Source organism: Schistocerca serialis, chromosome 3 (genome assembly GCF_023864345.2).
Source record: "Schistocerca serialis cubense isolate TAMUIC-IGC-003099 chromosome 3, iqSchSeri2.2, whole genome shotgun sequence".
In the NCBI taxonomy this organism is placed as follows: Eukaryota; Metazoa; Arthropoda; class Insecta; order Orthoptera; family Acrididae; genus Schistocerca; species Schistocerca serialis.
In genome coordinates, this window is record NC_064640.1 from 244,320,391 (window position 1) to 244,332,010 (window position 11,620).

The 11,620-nt window shown below is 37.1% G+C and overlaps 1 protein-coding gene across 2 annotated transcripts in view; it reads left to right on the top strand.

Annotated features, from left to right (window-relative positions):
* Positions 1-7,403, top strand: part of LOC126469994 (uncharacterized) — a 226,227-nt gene extending 218,824 nt beyond the window's left edge. For both annotated transcript variants that reach the window (XM_050097447.1, XM_050097448.1), the window contains one exon: positions 6,838-7,403. In XM_050097447.1, the coding sequence (XP_049953404.1) occupies positions 6,838-7,012 (175 nt within the window). In that variant the 3' untranslated portion in view covers positions 7,013-7,403. The remainder of the gene's footprint in view (positions 1-6,837) is intronic.
* The last annotated feature ends 4,217 nt before the right edge of the window (positions 7,404-11,620 follow it).

An 11,620-nucleotide genomic window follows, 5' to 3' on the forward strand; every position in this document is an offset into this window, starting at 1 on the left:
CTGCCATGTGGTTTCTATACAAGTTGTAAATAGCCTTTTGCTTCCTGTATTTTACTCCTACTTCACTTGGAATTTCAAAGAGAGTACTCCAGTCAAGCTGTCAGAAGCTTTCTCTAAGTCTACAAATGCTATAAACATCAGTTCGCCATTCCTTAACCTATCTTCTCTGAGAAATCATAGAGTCAGTATTGCCTAACATGTCCCACATTTTTGTGGAATCCAAACTGTTCTTCCCCAAGGTCAGCTTTTACCAGTTTCTCCATTCTTCTTTAAGGAATTTGTGTCAGTATTTTGAAACCATGACTTATTAAAGTGGCAGTTTGTCAATTTTCACACCTGCCAGCACCTTATTTCTTTGGAATTGGAATTACTATATTCTGCTTGAAATCTGAGGATATTTCACCTGTCTCATACATCTTTCTCCCCAGATGGAAGAGCTTTGTCATGGCTGGCTCTCCCAAGGCAACCACTAGTTCTAATGGAATGTTGTCTACTCCCAGGGCCTTGTTTTGACTTAGATCTTTCACTGCTCTGTTAAATTCTTCACACAGTAATTTATCTCCTATCTCATCTTCATCTAACTCCTCTCAAGTACATCTCTCCTGTACATACCATCTATATAATTCCTTCTGCCATTCATCCTTCTCTGCTGAGGACAGGTTTCCATCTGAGCTCTTGATATTCATGCAAGTGGTTCTCTTTTCTCCAAAGGTCTCTTTAATTTTCCTGTAGGCAGTATCTATCTTACCCCTCATGAGATAAGCCTCTACATCCCTACATTTTTCCTCTAGCCATCCACGCTTAGCCATTTTGCACTTCCTTCAATCTCATTTTTTAGACTTTGTATTCCCTTTCACCTGCTTCATTTTTATATTTGCTCCTTTCATCAACTGAATTCAGTATCTCTTGTGTTACCCATGGATTTCTACTAGTCCTCAACTTTGTATCTGCTTGATCCTCAGCTGCCTTCATTATTTCCTCTGTCAAATCTACCCATTCTTCTTCTACTGTATTCCTTTCCCACTGTTATTGTCAATCATTCTCTAACGCTTCCTCTGGAACTCTGAACAACCGCTGGATCTTTTAGTTTATCCATGTCCCATCTCCTTAAATTTCTACCTTTTTGCAATTTCTTCAGTTGTAATCTACAATTCATAACTCATAAATTGTGGTCAGCATCCACATCTGCCCCTGGAAATGTATTACAATTTAAAATCTATTTCCAAAATCTCTCTCTTGTCATTATGTAATTGATCTGGAACCTTCCAATGTCTCCAGGTCTCTTCCACATATACAACCATCTTTCATGATTCTTAAACCAGGTGTTAGTGATTATTAAATTATGCTCTGTGCAAAATTCTACCAGGCGGCTTCCTCTTTCATTCTTTTCCCCCAGTCCATATGCACCTTCTATTTTTCCTTCTCTTTCTGTTCCTGCTATCAAATTCCAGTCCCTCATGACTCTTAAATTTTCATCTCCCTTAACTATGTGAATAATTTCTTTTATCTCATCATATATTTCCTCAGTCTCATCATCATGTGTGGAGTTAGTTGGCATGTAAACTTGTACTGCTGTACAATTTTGGTAAACATTTTTGGAAAGCACTGATCAATTAATTGTTATATTTTGACTAAAGTTCAGTCTTGATCACATGTTTTAATGATATAGATAACCGGTTTCGGTTCTTTCTACAAAACCATCATCAGACCCATGGCTCCCTTAGGATGGTAGGCGGAGCTCTCCTCGCTGCTACGCAGTCAACTGAATGCGTAGCAGCGAGGAGAGCTCCGCCTACCATCCTAAGGGAGCCATGGGTCTGATGACGGTTTTGTAGAAAGAACCGAAACCGGTTATCTATATCATTAAAACATGTGATCAAGACTGAACTTTAGTCAAGAAATAAAAAAAATTGTACTGCTGTGGTGGGTGTGGGCTTCAAGTCTATCTTGGCTACAGTAATGCCTTCACTATGCTGTTCATAGTATCTGACCTGTGTTCCTATTTTCTTATTCACTATAACACCTATTCCTGCATTACCCATATTTTATTTTGTATTTATAACACTATATTCACCTGACCAGAAGTCCTGCTCCTTCTGCCACCACACTTCACTAATTCCCATTATATCTTAACTTCAACCTATCCATTTCCCTTTTTAAATTTTCTAATCTACCTGTCCAATTAAGGGATCTGACATTCCACATTCTGATCTGTAGAACATATTTTGTTTCTCTTGATAATGACATCTTCTTGAGTAATCCATGCCCAGAGATCCAAATGAGGGACTATTTTACCTCCAGAATGTTTTACCAAAGAGGATGCCATCACCATTTAGCCATATAGTAGAGCTGCAAACTCAGGAAAAATTACAGCTGAGTTTCCCTTGTTTTCAGCTATCCACAGTACCAGCACATCAAAGCCGTTTTGGTTGATGTTACAAGACCAGATCAGTCAGTCATCCAGACTGTTGCCCCTGCAACTACTGAAAAGGCTGCTGCCACTCTTCAGGAACCACATGTTGTCTGCCCCCTCGACAGATACCCCTCCATTATGATTGCGCCTATGGTATGGTTATCTGCATTGCTGAGCCACACAAGCTTCCCAACCAACAGCAACCTCCATGGTTTATGGAGGGAACTGGTTAACCCAAAAGCTTTGTACAATATAGTATGTGGATTTTTAAATTCAGATAATATAATTTTTATGAAGTCCACAAAATCATAGCTGAAGAGAAATCATTTAAACAATGAGATATACTGTATCTTCTCCATACTGATTACTGCATATGTCAGACAATGATGTTCAAGTACTGCCCTATGAATGTCCATCCTGTGACCATAGAAAGTCTCATAAAAACAGTGATGACATTGTAAGCAGTTGCCCCATTAGTTGACACAGTACATTACCAGATTGAGTTAGAAATACTTTTCTTGCCAATAGATCCAAAGTGAGGAGCTCCTCCAGGATGTACAATGCGGCAGAAAAACAAGAATTTTTTTTAAGTCATCGGTATTCTGACTGGTTTGATGCAGCCTGCAACGAATTCCTCTCCTGTGCCAATCTCTTCATCTCAGAGTAACACTTCCAACCATCATCCTCAGTTATTTGTTGGTGTATTCCAATCTCCATCTTCCTCTACAGTTTTTGCCCTCTACAGATCCCTCTAGTACCATGGAAATCATTCCCTGATGTCTTAACAAATGTCCTATCATCCTGTCCCTTCTCCTTGACAGTGTTTTCCGCATTTTCCTTTCGTCTTAGATTCTGTGCAGAACCTTCTCATTCCTTACATTACCAGTCCACCTGATTTTCAACATTCGTCTGTAACACCACATCTCAAATGCTTCAATTCTCTTCTGTTGTGGTTTTCCCACAGTCTATATTTCACTACCATACAATGCTGTGGTCCAGATGTACATTCTCAGAAATTTCTTCCTCAAGTTATGGCCTATGTTTGATAGTTACAGACTTCTTTTGACCAGGAATGCCCTTTTTGACAGTGCTAGTCTGGTTTTAATGTCCTCTTTGCTCTGTCTGTCGTTGGTTGTTTTGCTGCCTAGGTAGTAGACTTCCTTAACTTCATCTGCTTTATGACCATCAATCTTGAAGTTAAGTTTCTCACTGTTCTCATTTCTGCTACATCTCATTACTTACATCTTTCTTCAATTTACTCTCAATCCATATTCTGTATTCATTAGACTGTTCATTCCATTCAGCAGATCATGTAATTCTTATTCAGTTTCACTCAGAATAGCAATGTCGTCAGCAAATCTTATCATTGTTATCCTTTCACCTTGAATTTTAATTCCACTCCTGAACCTTCCTTTTATTTCCATCATTGCTTCTTCGATGTAAAGATTGAACAGTAGGGGTGAAAGACTATGTCCTTGTCTTACATTCTTTTTAATCTGAGCACTTCGTTCTGGGTCACCCACTCTTATTATTCACTCTTGGCTCTTATACATATTGTGTATTACCTGTCTCTCCCTTTAGCTTACCCATATTTTGCTCAGAATTTCCAACATATTGCACCATTTTACGTCTTCTAACACTTTTTCCAGGTCAACGGATCCTATGATCATGTTTTGATTTTTCTGTAGCCTTGATTCCATTATCAACTGTAATGTCAGAATTGCCTCTCTGGTGTCTAAACCTTTTCTGAAGCTAAACTGATTGTCATCTAATACATCCTCGATTTTCTTTTCCAGTCTTCTGTGTAGTATTCTTCTAAGCAATGTTGTGTGATAATTCTCACACTTCTCAGCTCCTGCAGTTTTTTGAATTGTGTGGGTGATATTTTTCTGAAAGTCAAATGGTATCTCACCAGACTCATACATTCTAAGCACCAATTTGAATGGTCATTTTGTTGCCACTTCCCCAACTGATTTTTGAATTGCTAATGGAATGTTATCTATCTCTCCTGTCTTATTTAGTCATAAGTCCTCCAAAGCTCTCTTAAATTTTGATTCTAATACTGAATCCCCTTTCTCTTCTAAATTGACTCCTGTTCCTTCTATCACATCAGACAAATCTTCCCCTCATAGAGGTCTTCAGTGTACTCTTTCCACCTATCTGCTCTTCCCTCTGGATTTAACAGTGGAATTCGTATTGCACTCTTAATGTTACCACCCTTGCTTTTAATTTTGCCAAAGGTTGTTTTGACTTTCCTGTAAACTGAGTCAGTCCTTCCAATAATCATTTCTTTTTTGATTTCTCCACATTTTCATGCAGCCATTTTGTCTTAGCTTCCTTGAACGTCCTATTTATTTCATTCCTCAGTGACTTGTATTTCTGTATCCCTGGATACCCCTAAACATTTTTGTACTTCCTTCTTTCATCAATTAACTGAAGTATCTCTTCTGTTACCCAAGGTATCTTTGCAGCTACCTTCTTCCTACCTGTGTTTTTCTTTCCAACTTCTGTGACTGCCATTTTTAGAGATGCCCATTCCTCTTCAACTGTACTGCCTACTAAGCTATTCCTCATTGCTGTACGTATAGCCTTGGAGAACTTACACGATATCTCATCATTCCTCAATACTTCTGTATCCCACTTCTTTGCATATTGATTCTTCCTGACTAATCTCTTAAACTTCAGCCTATTCTTCATCACTACTACATTGTAATCTGAGTCAGTATCTACACCTGGATACACCTTATAATCCTGTATCTGGTTTCAGAATCTCTTTTGATCATGATGTAATCTAACTGAAATCTTCCCATATCACCCAGCCTTTTTCAAGTATACCTCCTGCTCTTGTGATTCTTGAACAGAGCATTCACTATTACTAACTTATATTTTTTACAGAACTCAACTAGTCTTTCTCCTCTCTCATTCCTTGTCCCAAGCCCACATTCTCCCGTAACATTTTCTTCTATTCCTTCCGCTACAACTGCATTCCAGTCCCCCATGAATATTAGATTTTCCTCTCCCTTTTGTGTACTATATTACCCTTTCAGTATCCTCATGCACTCTCTCTCTCTCTTCACCTTCAGCTTGCGATGTCAGCATGTATGCCAGAACTGTCATTGTGAATGTTGGTTTGCTGTTGATTCTGATAAGAACAATCCTATCACTGAACTGTTCACAGTAGCATACTCTCTGCCCTACCTTCCTATTCATAACGAATCTGCTGCTGTTGATATTACCCTATACTCATCTGACCAGAAATCCTTGTCTTCTTTCCATTTCACTTCACTGACTCCTACTCTATCTAGAGTGAGCTGTTGCATTACCCTTTTCAAGTTGTCTAGCTTGCCGACCACATTCAAGCTTCTGACATTCCCTGCCCCCCAACTCATAGAATATTATCCTTTCGTTGGTTATTCAATCTTTTTCTCATGGTCACCTTCCCCATGGCAGTCCCCTTCCAGAGATTGCAATTGGGGGGGGGGGGGGGGGGGACTGTTCTGGAATCTTTTGCCAATGGAGAGGTCATCATGACACTTGTTCAGATACAGGCCACATGTCCTGTGGATACATGTTATGTGTCTTTAATGCAGTGGTTTCATTGCCTTCTGCATCCTGATGCTGTTGATCATTGCTGATTCTTCCACCTTTAGGGGCAGTTTCCCACTCCAAGGACAAGAGAGTGCCCTGCTCCTCTGTCCGCACCTCCACCATCTTTGACAAGGTTGTTGGCAGAATGAGGGTGACTTCTTATGCCAGAAGTCTTTGGCCACCAATGACGATTATTAATCAAAATTTAAGTGGTGGCATGTTTCAAACCTAGGACTGAGAATATTTTGATTACTAATCAAAGACACTATCCTTAGACCATGGGCACATAAAACAAGAATACACAATAAAATTTACAAAGAGAAACAAATATGCTAATTGTCTTCCTCAGATCCCAAGTGAAATGGTCCTTGTGGATGTGGAATAAGGGGAAAAAATCAAAAACATATTTTCATTTCAAAGGTAATAAATGACTTGTCACAAAACATGTAAATGTAAGGGTTATAAACAGCCACACAGACATCTCACTCAATCTTAAATATGTTTCACATATCATGTCAAATTGGCATGAGTTTTTACATATATTTATTTTAGTAACAGTAGTTGTGGCATGTGCAAAACTTAAAACAAACTGAATTCATAGGTAAAGTAAGAATCAAGTCAAATGCAGTGGCATGTAACATTCAAGATAACTTTACTTTCATTTCACACATTTCCTCTCTTTTAAATAATACAAAACTTCTCATATTGAAGTGTGGGATTTTAGAGTGGTACAGATGTATCAGCAAACTAATATTTAAATTACATTAATATTCATACATATGTTTTTATTCTTTCTCTTATGTATGTGATTTACTAGTTTCTAATGCAATTTTCAGTGTTGAAATGCTGACTGATGAGCAGATATCATCCTTGATGCTAGACCAGGTAATTCAAGATGCTTGTGAAGAAGTGCTAGGAACTCCAATTTCTGAGATCTCCCCACTGATACAGGATCTCAAACAACGAGAAATGCAGAAACAAGCACAACCAAAAGAATACATAGTTCAGTAGCACACTCAACAATTGGTTCCTTAATAAATGGATGAACTTGGTTGTTAAATGTCAAGAGATAATTTTTATTTTTATTTTTTTTAAATGGTGCTATTGTGAAGAGAGTGTAATATCTGTGCTGAAATACATTGAAATTCCTTAGGAGTTTCTTCTTGGGAACTAGTGCAATACTGTAACTTGTTGATAATAGAAAATGCAACTGTAGAATGCTGTGATTAAATACCAAAGTGTCAAAATATAGTTTATCTGTTCAAAACTTGAAATTTTATCTTTGCACAAAATATAAATATAGAAGTTTAGCTTTTAATTTTTTAAACATTCCTTTGACAATGAAGAGTGAGCAACTCATAAGTATGTCCATAATCTGCTGTACTGTATATAAGAATAAAAGTGGAAAAGAATAAAGATAATTAGCAACAAAACTCTCAGTTGTCCATGCAGTTTCCAAAATCAATTAAGGCCAATGCTTCGTAAAGACCACAGCCAATTTCCTGATCTATCCTTGTCAAACCTGATCTTATGTTCCACCTAAGATGACCTAGGTTTTTGTGGAATATTAAATCCTTGTCTTCCTTCCTTCTTTCCTCCTAAAATTTCCTTTTATTTATTTTTCTGATGTCTTTCTGCAGAAGACGACTCTACAATAGTCAGAATTCCTCATGTACAATATGAGTGATTAGTGAATCATTTGTAACGATTAGTAAATCTCCCCCTTATGAAAGGTGTAAAATCATAAAAGATAAATTCTAATAATACTGTGATGACAGTCAAAATTGAAGCACCAGGAAGGATAGTAATCAACAAAATTTTAGTTATTGTCTCTACAGTATAATAGAAAGAATACATTATTTCATTTGTTGATATACAGGGTGTGAAATTCAGTACATAGTGCTGCCACTTCTGGCAGTAACAACATCCCTAACCCAGCTGGGCATCAAGTTGAACTAGGATTGGATGACACACATGGGTACAATATTTCATACTGTTTCAAATGTATACCAGAGTTGGGTGAAATATCTGGGTAATTTACTGGCCAGGCAACATTCAAATACCCTTTGTATCAAGGTAAGATATGAGAATATGGGCAAAATGCAGTCTTCTGTTATCTTGTTGAAAGGTAATGTCAGTGTCATGGAAGTCTCAAAGATAGGGCACAAGCACCAGCCTCCACATATAAGAGTCTTTATTAGCCGTTCAGTATTGTCCTATACAATGGGCTTCGTCAATGAGTTCAATTACAGTATATTCTTATAACAATGTATACATGAATCCTATGAATGTTAGTGTAGTACAATAGCACACATTTTATATATTGTTAATTTTACAATTAAAAAGAAAACATTATACAAATTTATATTAAGTGGGAAGTATTCATGTTGATGACATTATGTCATTATCATATACATGTTGATAACACTATGTCATTATCCTGAGATATTGATACAAATATTGATACAATACTTGAAATAGGTCTATTATGCCTATATGTTAGATATTGTATTTCCAAATTTAGGTCCTACTACAGGCACAGGTACCTTTCTCTATGTTAAAACAGTAAATCTGCCATATTACAATCTTTATATTCATCAACTGAGTAAAATGCTTTGTCTTTGAGCCATTGACCCAATGTTGTCTTAAATTTATTTCTAGGTACTGTTTGTACAATTTTAGGGAGCATATTAAACACTTCGAGGCCGACATATTTATAACTATTATGTATCTTGGACAATCTACAGTATGGCAGATCAATTGTGTGGTTTTGTCTTGTATTATGGGTGTGGACAGATGACCTAAGGGGATATTGAGCTATGTTTTCTTTTACGTGTAATAAGCAGTAATAGATGTACAAACAAGGAACTGTCATGATGTTAAGTTTTTTGAAATGTTCTCTGCATGTATCCCTAGGAGATAAACCTACTTACTATACATCGAAGAGCTTTTTTTTTGCCATCTGAAAATTGATACTGAATTGGGAGAATTTGAAAGATGGGGGTGGATATAAGCAAAATATGAATGCAGCAGTAAGTTTTGGCTGACATTATTCCTAAGCTTATAAAGTAGGAACATAGCATGTGCAAGTTTAGAACAGACGTACGTGATATGTTTATCCCAGCTAAGTTTCTGGTCAATCATCATTTCCAACAGTTTAACAGACTTATTTTCTTTGTTTGATACCTTCAAATTAAAGAATATTTCCTCAGTTTTTGTTTCATTTATGTATAGGGAGTTTACACTAAACCAATGAACCGATTTTTCAAATATGATATTATTTTTTTCTCGCACAGATTCAAGAGTCTGTCCTGAATTGATAAAAGTTGTATCGTCCGCATAGAGGACTGTTTTACAGGGTAAATACTGTGGCATATCATTAACATACACTACAAACAGGAAGGGCCCAAGTATGGAGCCCTGTGGCACACCTCTTTTTATTGTTTGTGGGTTTGACAGCTGCCCATTTACTTTAACAAATTGTACTCTGTTGCTTAAGTAGGATCCTAATAATTTCAGGGTGTCCTCTTCCATTCTGTAGTGTCTTAATTTCATGATCAAAGTACTATGAGATACAGTGTCAAATACTTTACTCAGGTCTAGGAGAGTAGCACAAGGGATTAATTTATTTTCAAAGCCATCATATATATCACTAACAATATTTTCAACCGCTTTAACTGTGGATAGTTTAGACCTGAATCCATACTGTGAGTTACTTAACAAGTTATTCCTCTCAAAATAGTGACTCATTTGTTGCTGAACACAGTCTTCGATTATTTTAGATATTATTGGGATTAATGAGATAGGGCGATAGTTACTTGGATTTGATTTATCTCCTTTCTTAAATATGGGAATATTTACTGCTATTTTCAAACAGTCGGGGAAAATCCCTTGCTGTAATATACGGTTAATGAGAGTGGTTAGAGGGGACAGAAGATCACTTGATATCTTCTTTATGACAAAGTTTGACAGGCCATAGAAATCCTCTGCTTTGGAACTACTTAGTTTGCCTATTGTCTTGCTAACATCATTTTCAGGTACTGTTGCCCAGCAGAATTTATGAACTACATTCTTATTTGAACCTAAAAGAGTTTTAGCATCAAGCATGGTGTTGGGGGGAGACAAATCTTGTTGTAAGCTGAAGTTAACAAAGTGTGAGTTTAAGATATATGGGGCTATGGGTATAGCTAGTTGAGTTGTTGGTCTATTTATTTCACTTTTAATTACTTCCCAGGAAGCTTTACAGCTGTTTCTAGATTTAAGAATACAGTTATCATTCGCCCTACATTTTGCCAAGCTTATTTCAGATCTATAAACTTTTCTTATTATAATGTACTTCAATTTGTACGCACTGCTGTTGTGAGATCTGTCCTTAAACATAAGAAGCATCATCCTGATGCTGTTGAGGTATGGTGTAAACCAATTATTTAGTCTCTGTGGTTTGTGAGCTTGGTTATTATTCTGTCTTTTTACTAATATGGGTCAACACTCATCAAATATACTTGCAATTTCCTCTATAAATAATTTGCTTGTGTTATTCACACACATATCTTTGTATAAGATGTCATTCCAGTTGACTGACCTTAATCTAGTTCTAAACTCTCTTGTGTTGCATTCTGTTGTGGGTTGGCAGGAGAGCCAACACCGTGTTAGTAGAGGAAGCCGAAAGGCATGCGTTTTAGCTCGAGCAGGCTGGCGTGAGGTCTGGAACAGGACAAGGAAATTAGAATTTAGATAAACAGACGTAGCTGGTGGAATACTTAACTTTAATCCATAAATGGTGAACGTCGCTCTTGACTGTACTTTATTCACAATATCAATAGTAACTGAACATGGTGCCTTGCTATGTCGTAGCAAATGACGTAGCTGAAGGCTATGCTAACTATCGTCTCGGCAAATGAGAGCGTATTTTGTCAGTGAACCATCGCTAGCAAAGTCGGTTGTACAACTGGGGCGAGTGCTAGGAAGTCTCTCTAGATCTGCCGTGTGGCGGCGCTTGGTCTGCAATCACTGATAGTGGCGACACGTGGGTCCGACGTATACTAACGGACCGCGGTCGATTTAAAGGCTACCACCTAGCAAGTGTGGTGTCTGGCGGTGACACCACACATTCATTCATAGGTCTAACTGTTTTGTGTTGTTCATCTGGAATGCTGACTGGTACTGTAATCCATAGGCCATCATGGTCAGCTAGGCCTAACTTGACTACTCCAGTTTCAACATTATTTTCATGGATATTACTTATTATATTGTCTAAGGATACATTATATCTTGTAGGCTTATCATTTAGACAATAGCAATCAAAAGCTCTTAGGCTATACAAGAATTCCAATATGATATGACTCTGTACCCTGATATCCATATTAATATCACCAAAAATTAATATTCTTTGCTATTTATATTTAGGCTTAGTTAGTAAGACTAATAGTTTTTTTAAATTTACTGTAAATTCATATTCACTAGAAGATGGTGTGCGATATACAGATGCAATTATAATATTATGTTTAGGTATATGTACAACTGCAGCCTCAAAGGTGGCATCTATACACAGGTCTGTGACATCAGTAGTAAATTATTGTAGATTTAGTCCATTCTTAATATATAATGCAACACCCCCAT